This window comes from Kryptolebias marmoratus, linkage group LG6 (genome assembly GCF_001649575.2).
Source record: "Kryptolebias marmoratus isolate JLee-2015 linkage group LG6, ASM164957v2, whole genome shotgun sequence".
In the NCBI taxonomy this organism is placed as follows: domain Eukaryota; kingdom Metazoa; phylum Chordata; class Actinopteri; order Cyprinodontiformes; family Rivulidae; genus Kryptolebias; species Kryptolebias marmoratus.
In genome coordinates, this window is record NC_051435.1 from 8153695 (window position 1) to 8170604 (window position 16910).

Sequence of the window (16910 nt, forward strand, 5' to 3'; positions counted from 1 at the left end):
CCTATGTTGTTTGGGTTATGCTTTTTTTCGCTAGGGGGCGCTTCTCGCTTTAAAGAAAAGACCTCACATGTTCATCAATCTGGAAATGAATGAACATGTGTCTGTGTGTATGTATTTAATATGTTTGAAATCAGGTATTCACGTCTGACATCTGACGTAAAGAAATGCTTCTTGTGTATTGATCATGCCAATGCCTGCAGCTGCATGTTTCTTTGTTTCTAATAAAAAAGTGTTTATGATAAGGCATGTTTTACTTGAGGCATGTGTGTCGTTGTGCGCTAGCTGAAGGCAGGCACTCTGTTGAGATTGTGTTTGTCTTTATTGTGTGAATGCTTCACAGATGCATCCTACAGTGATTTGTTTACAATTTTGTTAGAAAACAAATCAGTGGCGTGCTTCCTGTTGCGTTTCTAGTCCAATGCTGCCACCTTTAGGGTATGTTTGGCATGTTCAGCTTCTACTATCTTAAGACAAAACCCTTATTATAATAAGGGTCATATATAATATATAATAATACTTCAGTGGTCATATTGGCTTTCAGGAGCTCAGAGGATTAACATTTACCTGTTTACATTTGTGAAGGCTTGAACTTTTTAAACAGCTTCAACCAACATTATTATCACTGTGTTTGTCAAGGTTTTTGCGAAGGGAACGCAATAATGTTTTTTTCAGGGCATGTCCCTCATGGGGATCCGTACTAATCCGCCAAGTTTGAATCGTTTGTTTCTTATCGCCGAACAAACGGTGTTGCATTCAAGTCACCTCGGAAATGAAACGATTACGGTTTAAAAAATAATACACTTTCTATGCGCGAGCTTCCGCGGCCCCTCTATAGTCAGCGGCTGAGCTCCTCAAAAACCGGACATTTATTTTGAAAGGCTCAATCGGAACTTCACTTTGTTTTTTTTAAAAACATTTAACACTTTTAACGCTGCGGACTGAAGGCGGAAACAATCAAATCCGAGTAATTTGTAAATCTGTACTTTTGCTTGTAAACAGCAGCTATGGAGCAGCGGTTCAGCAGCACGGCGGAAATACTCACGCAGAAATATCTGGAGAGGAGAAAACAGGTTGGAGTTTAATAACTACTTAAAACTAATCAGCTGCAGACTGTAAACACAGCCCTGACTTGGCAAAACATAGTTTTGGTAACATGCACGTTTGTCTGTAAACAGTGTTACAATTAATGCTAAATATATACTAAAATAGTTGTTTTTGTTGTGAAACTTTACGCAAATATCCGTTTTTGACTAAATAAGTCGTCTTTACTTCTAGGGGCCACATTCAGAGGACAATTCAGGGGCCTCTGATGGTAAGTTTACTCTGTGGTACCTTCCTGCTGCACACTTTTAATTATCTGGTGTGGAAGAAAAGAATATAATAATAGACCTTTGTTGGCATTGTTTCATGAGAAAAAACACAGTTTAGCAGCGTTTGGTATTGGAAGACTTGATGCTCAGTGGGTGGATGTAATTTGTTTTTATTTAGTGTTAATTATTGTTTCTAAACTAAGCTGAGAATTTTCAGAGAAGTTAGTCACCGATACCATACATTCCTAGCCATGTGATATCATTTAAATTTAACCAGAGCTGGCTCAAAGTGATGCTAAGACAAGTTGGAGGCTAATATTGTTATCTTTATTTTTATTTTATTTATTTTCAGAAGCACAACAAAGGATCATTTTGGCCCACAGGCCCAAACAGCCAAAGAATGAGTTGAGAATCTACCATGAAGCTTTACACGAGCTCTTCAAAGCTGTTACTGAGCATCCGGACCAGTAAGCCCCTGTAATTATCAGAGTGTCTGAGGTTTGTCGCTGTAATGGCTTGATCTGATAAGGTGCTCTGTTCTTGAAGGTTCGACAGTGACTGCAGTCTGCACAGGAGCAACAGTGACCTGAGTCTGACCTCCACAGAAGAACCACTTCAGGACTCTCAGGTGCTGTTCACAGAAACAGGTGCAGATTTTAATTTAGTATTTTTTTTTAGAACTTTGTGACGTCCCAATTCCTCAAACCTTACTTCTAAAACTGAAACAAGGAAATGCTTGCTGAAGCTTATTGCACTCAGATTTATCTTAAAACACATTAGATAATTCTGGGGGGCTTTTTTTCCATTTTTTAAACTTCTTTCCATCCAGATGTGACATTGCCTTCCCACCTGGGTGGTAGTTTTGAATTCCAGGAAATGGACAAACATAGAGAGTTGAAGTGGGCTGGACGATGTCCTGATTCACGTGACTCCTCTTCCTCGTTTGTGAAGGTTTACCAAGAAATGATGAGCGTGTACGCACAGCTAAAGGTAAGAGTGATGTGAATATAGTTTTAGAATGAAAATGTAAAAAAGGCTGCCAGGTTACCATCGGTTTGTGCACGTCTTCAGGCAGAACGAAACGGTCAGCAACAATGGGAACGGGAGCTGCAAGAGCGAGAAAGGAGGCTGAAACGGCGAGAGGAGGCTTTTGAGGGGCTGGCAGGGGCAGAAGACATGGTCAGTGCTCAGATTCTGGATATTGAGAAGGTCAGACTAATCCATCATCCAGTCAAACCCAAAAGAAGGGCTGCGTTTTATGTTCCTTCTACCTCCAACTCTGATGCTCAAGATGATTTATTACACAGAATCATCTGTCTTTGATGGAATCTATGTGCGCCTTCAAACGTAAACTAAAAAGATGTCATTCTGTCAAAGGCTAGTTCTAATCGGGCTGATGTTACACCAGTTTTTTGTTAAAGTCATATGTTCTCAATTTCTGACAGAACTGATGCTGGTGATATTTAGGTCAGCCTGTTTAGGAGCTGGCATTGCTGATTTCCATCACCTCTTTTAGCTGCCAGCTTTAGCTGCGAAATAATCTGACAAAACTATCCTCAACCACAAATTCGCTATAAGCCTGACATAATGGATTCTGTCAGGATTTTAGATTTTACAAATCTGGCAAGAATCCAGGGGTGAGGTAGTTTTATTTCAGTTATTTATGTTTAAACACTTTCAGATATTATTCCCGTATAAAATGAAACTAATATGTTGTTTGTGATTGTAAAAGAGACAAGTTCTGACATGATTTTAGGTACAAGCCTAATTTAGCCCAAAGTCATTCTGACAAACTGAGGATGCCTCCGTCTTCATCATGCGTTATTGTGCACATCTCAGTAGAAACGACAGCAAGAACTGAGCCAGCTGCAGGATCTGCTTCGAGAGAAGAGCAAAGAGAACAAAAGGTTCAAATCCAACTTCAGCACCATCAAGGAGCTCAATGACAACATGAGGAAACAGGTTAGAAGTTCTCAAATATAACTGTCTGTTTTCTAAATGTGCAGGCTTTAAAAAAACAGTCTATTGTGAAACTTAGATCTTTAATAATGAGGAGATTTGATTGTAATGTATAAAATAAGGAATAACTTGTCCTGTTAGAACTCTGCTGTTTTAAAAATCACTTCCTTTTGCCTTTGAAACACAAGATTAATATTTGAAGTTTCACAATATTGTATCTTGAGACCTGCCAATGCTGACGTGGTCCAGAGGAGGGCACTACAACACAATACTCTTTGTTTTATGAGATTTGAATACAGCGCATACAAAACATTTAAAGAGTCCCACATTCTGCTCAGTTTAAGTTTGGTCTCAACATTGACTCGTATTTTCTTTTCATCAACGAAACCCAACTGAGCACACAACTACTAACATGGGAATATGCATTTTCCTTTTATTCATGAAGCAATGAAATATCATTTTTATTACAGCAGAGCATTGATGCGTCTTAGTTCTGTTAATGATTTTTAAGATGGTTCTATAACTTTCAGAAGTCCAAATGATACACAAAAAAATCCACTTGACATGGTTAGAGAAGCTTGTCTACATGTGGTGTCACATTATAAAGAGTCGAATGAAAGTAATCAGAAATTTTATCATTTTCTCTGATTTTGTTGCATCATAACCTTGAAATAAACATTTATGCTTCAGAATTTCAGATACTTTAATGTAACAGATCTACAACCTGTGTATGTATTAATTCTCTTTATTTTTTAAACTAGGATCTGGTGTGTCTATTATGTGCACGCTAAGATGTCACACAGTTTATTTAAGTTCACCTTTGTGTAGTTTTTAGATATTTTATGAATGATCAAAAATCTGCATGAAGGTTGGCTTCTGTTACACACAGAGCTACGTTGATTGTTGAATGGAACAGTGAAAAATAATTTAAAAAATGAATCAACAACATTACTGCAAACAGTAGGCTGTTACATTGTTTATTTAATATATTGTTCTTTCACTTTTTGAAACAGATTTCCAAAAAAATCAACAAACCGAACAACGCCTGTAACATTATTGATTGATAAAACAGTCCAGTGGCCTTGTGCACACATCTTTACACACTGAATTACCGAAGGTTTCTGCTGGGAATTGCTCTGTTTTACCAATAACCACAAGGACTTATGAAATATATCACAAGTGTTTGGGGCCCAACATTTCCAACATCAAGGACACAGAATTCCTCAGCTGTGATGTTTGAACTCTGCTGCCTTCAAGCTGATTGAGTGTCAAAGACTTATTTTCAGGAGAGTGCATTCGTCAGGAACTCCCAGGAAAATAGAAGAAAATCATTGATTTACAAGACTAAAACTCAGTTCATTTTGAAGACTGAGTCTGAAATATATAATAAGGAAATCTTTGTATAAGTTCAGACATTTTTCCATATGTACTGCAAGTCTACGGCTGAATCAAGGCGTCTTTTCTTTGTTTATGAGTCTGTTGGGAGCTTTCTGACTTTTGAACTCTGCTGAATGAATCTGTTGCAGACTTTTTAAAAAACTAAACCTACAGATTTATGTAGATGGAAACAAGGAGATTGATTTTATAACCACGGGTCTGTGTAAGATTGACATCCACTGTTTTTTCCATTACCAGCTGAATGAGCTCAGTGAACAGAACAGGAAGCTAGAGACCCAGTCTAAGAGGCTACAAGCTCGTCTCGAGAACCTGCAGGTAACAACATATTTATCAATTATCACATTATCATGTTGTCTTCAGTGAAAATTAGTAACTTTTCATATTAACAGCATCAGATAATGACTTTTAGTTCAACAAATAGCACGCAGTGATGGTCTCTGACCATAATTTATTGTTGGGTTTAATCCAATATGTAATTTTTTTTATAATTACTTTTGTCTTTTAGAAAAAATACGAGCATTGCACAACATTAAGAGGCTGTCAGAAAGGAAGTGTTAACAGAGCAGAATGTATAAAACCTCACATTAAGGAGAAAACTGCTGAATGTGGAAAATCCAGTAACAAGGTACTGCAACAACTCTGTTTGTTTTCCATTTAAATGAACCACCAATCAGCAGGATTTCGGGATTTACTCTAATTGTAGATGCATTAACTTAATCTATAATTAAAGTGTTTACTGTTAAAAAAAACAAACCCTCATTTAACATGTTTAGAGAAGCACTAACACACTGATTTACACATCTAGACTGGGAATTGTACAACAGTACTTCTCCACAAACCACAGTCACACTGACAACTAAAATGATAAATCACAGTTTGGGACTTTAAGTTATCACCACAGCTGCAGATGAAGATGAATATACTGAGCTTACTTTGAACATTAACTTTAGTACATTTGAAAGAAAATGAACGCCCACAGCCCTCACATGAAATGTTTCTGAAACATGTCTGTAAAGTGTTAATATCTATCCACAGAAAGGTCCAGTATAACAAACGGCGAACCTATTGTTTGGTAAAGACTGTTACAGTTGGTGACTTTAGTCATTTTTATGTTTTTTTTTCTTTCAGGCCAGCTCACTTCCCATCCAGTTAAAGCTCCTGGAGCATCTATTGGAATGGGTGCTTGATGGACAGATGTTTTCATCAGTGGCAGGAAATGAAGTGAACCCTTTAGGCCAGTGTTTGCCCCCGGAGGTTCTGCTAAATGAAAAATGTCTCAAGGTGGTGTGTTCACTTTGATCTTCAGGTTTTCCTACAGCTGTATTTCAAAATGCAGTTTGTTGCCCCTGATTAAAGAAGAGCTGCAGATGATGAGTCAGTGACTGAGATTATACAGCAGGCTTGTTTTTATTTCCTTAGGTGCTGCCGTTATTAAGTGACCAGCTTCGTTCTACTCCTCTGTCAGAGCCTACCCTGCTGCTCAGCCTTCTCCGCTTTATTCACTGGGCTTTAAGACACTTGGACAGCAGGACACAGGTAAAAATCAGGTCTTGTTTGTAATTTGTTGGTAAAAGGAGATTGTTTGGCAGCATGTGTTAGCTTGCATTCTTGATTTTAAACAAAATCAGCAGTCGAATTGTTTTATGTTGAGAAAATGTTTGTTTCGTAACCATTTCCTTTGTTGAACAAGATGGCTGCCAGTTTGCATCATGTAATTTGAATCTGTTTAAGATCAGCACAACCAAGTTTAACTGAACCTTTTATGGTATTGCTGTGCAAGCAGGCCACATGTCCTGACATACAATGCTCAAAAAGAATATTAACAAATTTATAGTTGAACAAAGAAACCTTGTACATAATGTTTATGCCATCTGCCATTGTTTGAAAACAGTTTGGCTCTCATATCGTGGGTGCAGGGAGCCAAAAGAGCAAAAAGCTTAGAATAAAATATTTTAACAGGATCTGTGCCGTTATGCAAGAGGTGAGTTTCACTGTCCAAAAAAGGCAGCCTGGGTTACTTTAACACTTGCGTATGAAAGTACACATTCATTTTAAACAAGGCATCGCGGCTTTATTAATGCTAGACATGTTTTCTAGGCAGGCTGTTTTTAAATATTTATTTTTAAAGCTCTGATCTGCCACTTTTGATTTCAGGTGTTTTTGATTTTCTCTTAAGAACTTTAGGTGATAACTTTTATGCACATGCCAAAAATGTTCTTTATTTGTTTGTTTTTATAGTTTTGGTTTAATTGAAAACTTGAATTAAGATCCATTTCAGCAGTGTTCAACAACTGTAGGACAAAGATAACATCTGATCACACATTTTATCCATTATATATCCAGCTTTCAGCAGGGGTTTGAAGGGACAGCCAGTAAAGAGAAATATGTCACTCTGACTGCAAACTTTACAAGATCATAAATATTATATTTCGTTTGTAAGATTTGTGGTATCTGTCTTCACTTTGGTGTCACTGATCAATCACAATTCACACGTTTTGTGTTTACTATGACTTTGTCTAATGTCTTACAGATTTTTAATTCAGGTAACTTTAGCATTTCTCCACTCTATAAAAAGACACCAAAAACATTGTGTACTAGCAGAAGTTTGCAATTTGTTTTGGTGCGTTCTCTGACTGATCAACAGTAAAAGCAGCAAAATTAAACGGAACAACAAAAGAAAAAGAAAATGGGTCTGGTTTGCTTACCTCCTGCTGAATCGGTGCATCTCTGATGTGAACGTCTCGTGCAGCATCACAGGCCTTCACGTGTAAAGGTCCCGACAAGTTCAGTTTTCAGTTCTTGTGGGAAGTTTGGTTTGTTGAAGTTCCCCGCTTGTTTCTGTGTTGAAGGAAGTTTAGAAATTGGAACAGACCCTTCCTGTTTTTGTGGTTTTAATAAAGATGTGTCCTTCATGAGACCACTGCACATCAGCATTTTAAGAGACATCACCACACTGTTGCCCAATTCCAGTGTGTGGGGTTACTCTGATGTTTCTGTATGTTGTGTTTGTTGTTCAACCTTCTAGTTTCAAGGCTTCAGTCTTCATCCACACCCCCAAGCCACAGCTTCTATTTTTCTAACTTCCTTCCTCTTCAGTTCATTTGCTCATTTTAATGATGAAAACAAACCTGCACTGAGCCACAATGCATGAACAGAGTGAAGAGGTCAAGAAGTCTTAGTTCACCCATTGGGATTAAGGAGATTGTAGACAGTTTGTCTAAAACCCACCAGCTCTTCATTGCTTTGGAAATGCAGGACTATTTGATAGTAGCTGTGGTTTAGTGCATTGTTTTGTTAGTTCTGTCAGTTCATTTGGTGAAACAATTACTGGCTCCTCGTTGATGATTTTAATTTTTTGCAGCATTTGATGATTGTTGGAATGTTTTTCCCTTTACTGAGTTTTGTAACAATGATGAGAGCACAGGCACCATTTTTTCCTGCTGTAACCAATGTATTTAAGTGGCAGTGTCTGAATTTTTCACAGCGCGTGTCGCCTTCGGCCACTCTGCGGCGTATTGGAGAGGCAGTGTTGAAGCTCTCTGCCCAGTCGACAGCGCTGCAGTCCAGAAATCCAGACCTGCCTGTATCCAGCATCGATACAACTGCACCATTCAGGAGTCTGCCCTTTCCTCCAAGCCCTTGTTCTCACACACTGATTCTTTCCAACCTCATTATTCTTCGTACCATCACACAAGGTATTATGAATTTTAAAAAACTGTACCCTTTGGATTTTAGTTAAAGGGATAGTATAACTTTTTAGAAGTGATGTTGTGTTAAATAGTTGTCACTGCAGATAAGGTACTACTTATATCAGTCATAGAGAATAGAGTACGCAGAAAGAGGAAGAAATTCTACAGGAATCCGGCAAATAGCTAGCCAGACTGGTGCCTGTTTTATATTGGTTTTTTTAGATATTTAAAACAATTAAAACAATTATTTAACAATTAAATCACAAGTTGTGAGTTAAAACAAAGCAACTTGCAAGTTTCTTTCTCTCCTTCTCAGTTGAAGTATAGAATATAATTGACCAAAAATGAATTTTCTGTATTACACTGCAGTCTGTGCACTTCCATCTGTTAAGAAGAATGGTAATATGCACTGCTTATCTGGACCAACATGATTTGTGTGGCTTAATGGTTCTTAAGTATTTTGCTGTTCTGTCAGTCAATTTGCTGGAAGGTCCAGACTGAAATGTATGATTGTCATGAAATTTGTGCAGACAGGTTGGTAAACAAAGCTTAACTAAGGACATGATCATGGTAAACACACCTGTTAAACATCAGCATGCTGACGCTGTAATTGGGAGCATGTTGTTGGAACCCTCACCATTGAACCGCCACAGTGTTTACACACTGACCATGGATGATCAAAATTACCGTTTGGAAACTCGGTAGTGCAAATAACGCAACCCACAACTGCCAATTTTTATTAACTTTTGAGAAAAAATTAAAAAGAAACAAACCCGAAGTCAGTCATAATAAGTGAACCTGGCAACATTAGGTTTCATTCACAATCAGCCCTAAAATGTTGCACAGCTGTCTGCTCGAGTTTAATTTCTGAGTCTTGCTCCGATGCAGAAATTTCAAAAGAATAAACAACTCATGGTTTTAACCATATTTTGCTCCATGCCTGTCTGCATTATGGATCTCCGTGGACTAACTTGGTTCACCCTGAATCTCCTAACATTTTAGGAAATCCCCCTCACTGAAATAATATCCCATCTGCTTGTAATAGCTCCCTTGATATATCTACAGCATACAGACCATTTTCTCCCAATCTGTTTGCCAGGTTGTCTTTCTGTTCTTCTCTAGATTGATGAGAAACCAAATTGATTATAATTGAGAGATATCTCTTCTCTCTCGTACTTGCTAAAGTGTTATTTATGCCAGGTATCATTCTGAGATGGATTTAAACTCGGACTGAAATTCAAAATGGCTTTAAAATATTACATTTGGTTTAAGCCCAAGCCCTGTGAGCATTTATGATTTTCAGACTTATGAGTAACAGAATGTGTTTTGGACTTAAAATGGAGACTGTAGCAGAATTGCAGGGATTAGAGAAGTACAGAGAAGTATAAGGGTAACAACAGAATAAACGGGCGAGCACTTTGCAGCGGCCTATATTCAATTATGTGGTGAAAACGTTATACACCTAATGCATCACAATTTATAAACTTAGTAAAATGTGCTTTAACGGGCATATCACCAGCAAAATAATGTGCTGGGGTACAAAGCAAGGAGCCTCCAAACACACAGAACTGAAGTGGTGAAAAAGGGAATCAAGGATTGAGCGTTCTTGACGGCATTTCCTCTGTGTCCACAGCTGATGTGCTGGCCCAGGCAGCTGACAGTCTTTGTGCTGAACTTAAACGTGAGGAGAGTCGAGGCCTCTACATTCATTATGGAGGAGTACATGTGCTCCTTTCAGTGCTTAGGTCAAATCCTGTCAGCCTTCACACACCTATAGAGCTCCTGATGCAACTTACTGAACCGTCTCGTAAGTAAGAGTGTTTTGTAACACATGTATCCATCGTTAAGTCTGTTTGGCTTTCAACCCACGCAGCCCAGGATTCACAATGAGAGTCTGTTGTGTTTCTGGCTGTTCTGTTTGCACTTGCTATATTTGTGATTACCAGTTCTGCAGCGTTCAATCTATTATGGCAGCCTGATATGGGAGACGAATGATGTGGTGACTGCAAGTCTGTTCTCTCGTGATCGTCTTCAAGATGTGACAGAATGGTGCCAAAGAAAACATGTTAAAACTCTGAGGCACCAACTCAGAGTGGATGGAGAATTACATCAGCACTGAAAGGCTCTGCCCTAACACCTACGTAACCCGCAGAAGAGGATAAGACTTGAAAAATTAGTTTTTTATTTTCTTTTTTGTACTTGAGTGCTGTCTTTTATGGATTAGCTGATTCCTACTTTGAAACGCTGCTGCTGTACTCACCGCTGTTCGGTTTGTCGAGCTCTCCACCCGCAGTTAATATATCAACCTGTCATTGCACTTTATGAAACCCAAAGTATCGCTTTCTCGCAGTATTTTTACTTTATAAACTACGATCATATCATGTCGGGAGGAGTAGGTCTTTTCATTTTTCAGCCTGAGGTCAGGATTAAATGGCACTTCTGTTGTATAGTTGAGACAGACATATTTTATTACACTGAAAAATACCGACAGCTCACTGTCACTACTTTTATTTTATAATATTTCAAATCACCCTAGCAAACACACAACATTGTGAAAAACAAAAACAGCAGTGGAAAATTTTGACGTACAGACTAACCGAGAGGAGACGTTTGTCTGCAGCTCAGAATCTTTTTAAGATAGCTTTTCTCCTCTTTGGCTCAAATGCTGTGGAAAAAATGTCAAGTTTTGGTTGTTAATTATTGTAGATAAAACAATAAAAGGAGAATAACATCGAGTTCTCTCAGCTTCCTTTAAACAGCTGATCATTTTATAAAATTCAGTCACTGCCACAGTTTAGCCATGTGCCAATTTAGTCCAATTTCCATGACAAAAAAGCATCAGGTGGGTAATTCACAGTCACACTGTGTTATCCTCACAGTAATAGATAGCAGGACACCAGTGGAAGGGACCTTAGATTGTTTTAATACTGTTTTCATCCCATTTCCAAAAATGTTGGAGTAATATTGTTCCCACATTAGTTTGTGCCAGAGATGTAACCTGGCCGCTGCATGGCATGATTCACTCTGCTTGGGAAATTAGTTTATGATTGATATAGCGGCTGTGTTCACTTTTAAAACCCAGATTTATAGACTGTCCTGACTATCACTATTTACTTTGATTAATACCAGCTTCTCGCTGTTTCATTCCATGTCAGTCCCACATGAAAACCACATGTGAATTAGAATGGTGTGTCTGAGCTCACATCATTCATAGGCACTGGTCAGACAATAGGATTTGAAAATGAATGTCCTAAAACCTTGAACTTCTACGTCCTTCTGGCCGTTTTGTTAAAATACAAATAAAGGTGGACGAGGCTGAGATAACAGCTGCGAGTTTAATCACCGTATCATTTTAACCGTTATATGTTAATGTAAAACAAAACCATATGGCCGAAGGGAGTGAGGCCTGAGCTGTCTTTACAGGGGACTTCAAGCAACACTTGCTAATTGTTTTTGTTTTTTTTAACGAGTTCTAATGAGGTGAGATAGAAAGGGTTGAGTAACAGGAATAAATGTTCACACCTAAAGGTTTCCTATAAAAACAAAGCCTACTTGTACAAAAATGCATTCATATGGTGTCTGAGCTCAAACTACCACAGCTTCGCTACTTTTATTAACTTCAGTCACAAAGTAGTCACACAACACGTCTTGTGCATACAACATTCAAACGTCACAAAAGGACAGGGAACAAACATGCCTAAAAGTGTCTCAGTGGCTTTGACTGATTCCTGGTAAATAGTGGGTACATTAATTGTGAAAATGCTTCATGCTGTAGATTTAACTTCTGTGGTCAATTAAACCTGCCTGTGTGTGTGTGTGTGTGTGTGTTTGCATTCTTTCCAAGTTTGCAACTGTAGAGAAGTCTTTGGTTTGTTTTGATTTTGTTGCAGACCTCCCTGACTGAATCAAATGCAACCTTCTTTTTTTTATTATTTTATGTCTCCACCACATCCTATTTTGTTAGCTGTCAAACTTAGGAAATATGCACTTGAATTACTGTACTTGTGTGCCTCTATCACAATAGGCATCCACATAGCCACAGATGTGGAGAATGTAGCACACATGAAGGTTCAGTCCAGCTACACATGTAGCAAATATGTGCTTTAACAGAAAATAATTGAAACTCATTGACAGTAAAAGACCATTTTAGATAAATCTGACTAGCAAATGAAGAAATTTGTCTGTGTTTTGCTGAACACAGAAATCTTACATCACCATAATAAATATTAGGTCCAATGTCCAGTTTTTACATTTTCCAGTAAAGAGAAGTTGTTAATTGAAGTTGCATTTTTTTAGTGTACATGTTTTTGTATTTGGGTGTTTTTAAAAAAAGGATTTAACACCAAAATAATAATTTCTTTTTTGTTAAGTTATAACCGTACCCATGATTAATGATGTTGAACTTTTAAGCTTTGAGAAATCGTGTGCATTTTTATGGCTCCATCAAACATCTAACTTAAATAAAAATAACTTCCAGTCAGAATTGTTTTATATTTGAACATGAACCTGTTCATCTTCTCCATTGATGGGATTCCAGCAGAATGGCACCAAAAAGTCCTCTGTGTTCAGATTGTTTTTATCCCCCTCATGCCTGGTTTAAGAAAGCGATCACTATCTGGAAAAAAAAAAAACAAGAATGTGACTTTAGTAGAAACAAATGTTTATTTACTAGTAACCAACTTTCATTTGAAGACTTCATGAGGTCAACTTTTGCTGTTAATAATTAAAAAAATGTGCAGCTACCATCTGTGTGGAATGATGATGTCCTCTCTGTTTTATCTCCCTGTGTGTGCGAGTGTTTGAGTTGGTGCTTTGATGATAGGAAGGTCAAAGTTAAAAGTGACAGTATGGAACCACTTCCAAATCCAATCATCACAGAGCCACTCGGACCAGCATCTGTGGCCCTGCCTCAACTCAGTTTGATCATTAGTGTTTTCATGGTTTGTTTCTGTGTCCAAGCAGTTTTCATTCCTGAGAAAATCTAAAAAGGATGGGAAAATGAATCTAATGGTTTTCATTTCTGAAGCTGAACTCTGGAAGTGATGTGACTAGCAAAATGAGTTTCATAAAACTGTGCTCTCTTTTTCTCCGCTTGTAGGCTACTTGAATTCGTTTCTGGAGGCATGCAGCTGTGAGGAGTTTTTCAGAACAGCTTCTCAGCTCCTTAAGAACCCTCACATGGAGCTGCCGTCTCTTGAGAAGTTTTCCATCCTTCTGCAGAAGCTCTCCAGCATCAGGTGAAAACAGTCATTTCAGTAATAATCTCATACTCAACAATGATATAAAAAAACTACAAAAAAAGAAAAGCTTCCTTCCTGCTTAGAGATTTACAACTCTACTCCAGTCTGTCACAACATTATGACTAGATGGATAAATTGGGCAGTAGGTTAGAATAATAATAATTAACAAAAACACTGAAAAGTAAAGATTTGAGCAACTTCATCAAGGGGCATTTTGTGATTGGTGAAAGCCCGGGTCGTGGTATCACAGCTGGTCTGCAGAGGTCTGGACCTGCCTCAAATGAACAGACAGGAATCCAAAAATGTTAATTTTGTGAACTGTGCGGTTGGAATAAACCACCTAAAATGATTGCTTGTGGATCTTATTGTACGCATGCAAATCTTGTGCGCTTGTATAACTGCTTTTGAGACTAAATTATCACCATACATTTGTACCTGGGGAAGACATGGACTACAGGAAGAAGGAAAGCTGGCAGGGGCAATGTTTTGCCAGGAAAACCACATACCTAAACACTGCTGCTGACTGAGTAAAGCCCTCCATGTAAACTGTATTCACTGGTGGCCTTTTTGCTACAGGATAATATGCCCCGCCATACTGCATAAGTGGTTTGAAAACTGTTTAGGAAACGCAACACATATTGTGAATACACATGGTCTCAAAATGCTCCAAATCCTAATCCAAATGTGCATCTCTTAGATGTGATGGGAAACAAGTCTGATCCTGGAACACAAACATTTTAAAGGATCTGCGAGTGACAGCAGATGTTAAAAGGACTACAAGTATCGGGGCTTCTTTGACAGCCACAGGGCTTACTCAGTACTAGTCTGGTAGTCATTATGTTATGACTGGTGGTTGCCCGTGCACTTGTATTAAACTTTATATGTCTTTACAGACTGATTATGCAAACAAAATTCAGGTGGAATTCAGAACAGCCAAGTTTTATTGTAATTTCAAGTCATTTTCAAAGGTTAAATTGTGTTTAGATTGTTTTATATATTTAATTTTTGTTGCTTCATTGTGTCTCAAATTTGTTCATTTCCTAACAGTATAACATTAGACTTGATCTTCAACTTTATTTATGTTTTTGCTAAGACAATTGAGCACTCAGTCATTTTAAAGACAAGAAAACAACAATCTGCTACTGACCTGTTTTGGGTCCGGCCATAAACATACTAGTTACATTTATGGAGTTGTAGTGTGCAAATGCAACCTGTGATTGATTCTTGACTGCATGATTAAATGGTTACTGACACATTGGGGGTTTTTGTTTGCTTGTCTTTATAATTTTGTCCAGGAAAAACCGTTCCCTGTTTGAACGCTCGTCCCTCCACCTCCAACTACAAGACCTTTACAGAACCGACCCAGAACGCACTTTCCTCCACCTCAACATCAGATCCATCCTTCACAACCTTAAATAAAGTAAAACCACACATTTCTCTCCGTTAGAGGGACTTTATGGTCTCTAAACGCACACGTTTTCATTTTGTAAAATTACTTTTTGTAATGTAAATGCTATTTTAATGAGTATATGAACTAATTACTAAGGTAGAAACACCCTTCTACTTGACCTCAAATAAGGTTTGCACACACATTCTTCATTAACTGAATGAATTTTGTTTTGTTTGCTTTATGTATATGAGTAGTATGTTTTTGTTTTGCTCTTGACAACTCATATTTTTATCTTCCGCACCGATTATCTGTGATTAAAATCTAATTTTTTTAAGAAAAAAAATAAAGACGTATCCCTTCTTGCAGAATGAGCAGTTGTGACTGATCAAATTTTTTCAAAGCCAAAACAGAAAAAAAAAGTGAAGTACAGTAAGTTTGGGTTGCATATGAAGTGCTGAAATCCATGTTTTTTATAAGAGAAACCTTTTTTATTTATTTGCTCCAGAGCGCAGTTGATGACAGTAATTCTCTCAGTATGAGACGCGCTGCTGGTCAAGAAAGGGGTTTAGAGAGGTTGGAATAATTGCGGCTGATATTTAAAATGTACTTGCTGAAAACCATTTGGCTTGGTATGAATTTCAAAGTAACTCTTCCAGGTTTCTTAAGGTCTCCACAGCAAACTAATTCTTCCCCAAACTTTAGATGTCAGCAAACCTCAGGGTTTGAGGATGGGGAGCTTGATGACAGATTCCTTGATGTTTAATAAATACAACATATACAGGTGAGACTTGTGTAGGCTGTATGAAACACATCACTTAATTTTTAAACTGCTCTGAAAGCTTATTACATGGAGCATCCATGATAGTATCTCATCCTCACACAATGAGCACATAGAAGTAACTTGAATCATTAAAAAGGTTTTACTGTAGATGTGGAACTATGACAGTACTTCCATATCCATCATAAAACATCATTTTTTTTTATTTCTAAATCTTTATTTAGAGTTAATAAATATGATCAAATTAACTTTATAAGGCAGGAATTACCCAATTTTAAGATGTCTGTTTTCCCACCCCTGACTGCAACGTGCAGAATAATAAAACTAAACCTCACTTATCCAATAATCTTCTTTATAAATGAGTGAAATTAAGTTGTTGATTTTGTCTGTTTCTAAAACAGGCCAAAAAAAGGTAAACATTTCTTTGAATTTTGAATGACAAAGTTATTCCAATTATTATATATTCCAATTTGACATGAGTATAATTTAATTTTCTTATGAAGACAGAACTTTTATCATCTGATTTGAGATCAGAGGTTTGCTTATCATAATTTGACATTTTTACAATGAATGAAATATGAAATTATAATATTATTATTGGGAATTTGAACCACCTGCTTAACAAAAAAGATGTATGAAATGAAATTCAGCCAGAATGAATAAAATATTTGACTTAAATGTGTTTCCTAAGCGATGCCAGACATTTGGAAACTGCGTATGCAAATAAAATGTCTGTGAGAAGAAAAGAAGACTTTGATGTGTTTTTGTAGGCTATACTATTATACATCTCTTTAAATAGAATTAATACAGTGCATTTTATTTATTTACTTAAGAGGAAATTATGTTTTTTTTCTCTCTCTCTCTCTCTGTTTCTTTTGATCCAGCAGCCAATAAGGTCTTAGTTAAGGATTAAGCTGTATCTAATTTTAGTCAATTTAATATGAAATGATTTTACTGTAAATCACTTTGGTTGACGGTCTCTTAAGTGGCAGACACAGAAACATGTGGAAAAGATGCAGAAAGTTTCCATTCAAATACAGAATGACTTGAAAATATTTTAATTCTCTAAAAAAATACTACTTCTGTAAATAAACATTATTTTATTCTTCATTTAGTAATTGCCACAGTAAAGAAGGAAATTTGTGT

The 16910-nt window shown here is 37.3% G+C and overlaps 1 protein-coding gene across 3 annotated transcripts; it reads left to right on the top strand.

Annotated features, from left to right (window-relative positions):
- Positions 1 to 922: 922 nt before the first annotated feature.
- Positions 923 to 16408, top strand: LOC108240392 (coiled-coil domain-containing protein 138). Of its 3 annotated transcripts, none has more exons than XM_017423823.3 (15): positions 923 to 1070; positions 1276 to 1312; positions 1663 to 1777; positions 1857 to 1957; positions 2140 to 2300; positions 2382 to 2489; positions 3153 to 3272; positions 4905 to 4982; positions 5173 to 5292; positions 5796 to 5951; positions 6087 to 6203; positions 8152 to 8362; positions 9990 to 10163; positions 13455 to 13593; positions 14892 to 16408. In XM_017423823.3, exons 1-15 carry the CDS (start codon positions 1005 to 1007, stop codon positions 15013 to 15015), a joined length of 1827 nt encoding a protein of 608 aa, XP_017279312.1. In that variant the 5' UTR covers positions 923 to 1004; the 3' UTR covers positions 15016 to 16408. The 3 variants fall into 3 exon arrangements, with proteins under 3 accessions (XP_017279312.1, XP_017279313.1, XP_017279314.1); XM_017423824.3 differs by having other exon boundaries at positions 5796 to 5948; XM_017423825.3 differs by lacking the exons at positions 923 to 1070; positions 1276 to 1312 and having other exon boundaries at positions 1735 to 1777; positions 1857 to 1938.
- Positions 16409 to 16910: the final 502 nt, after the last annotated feature.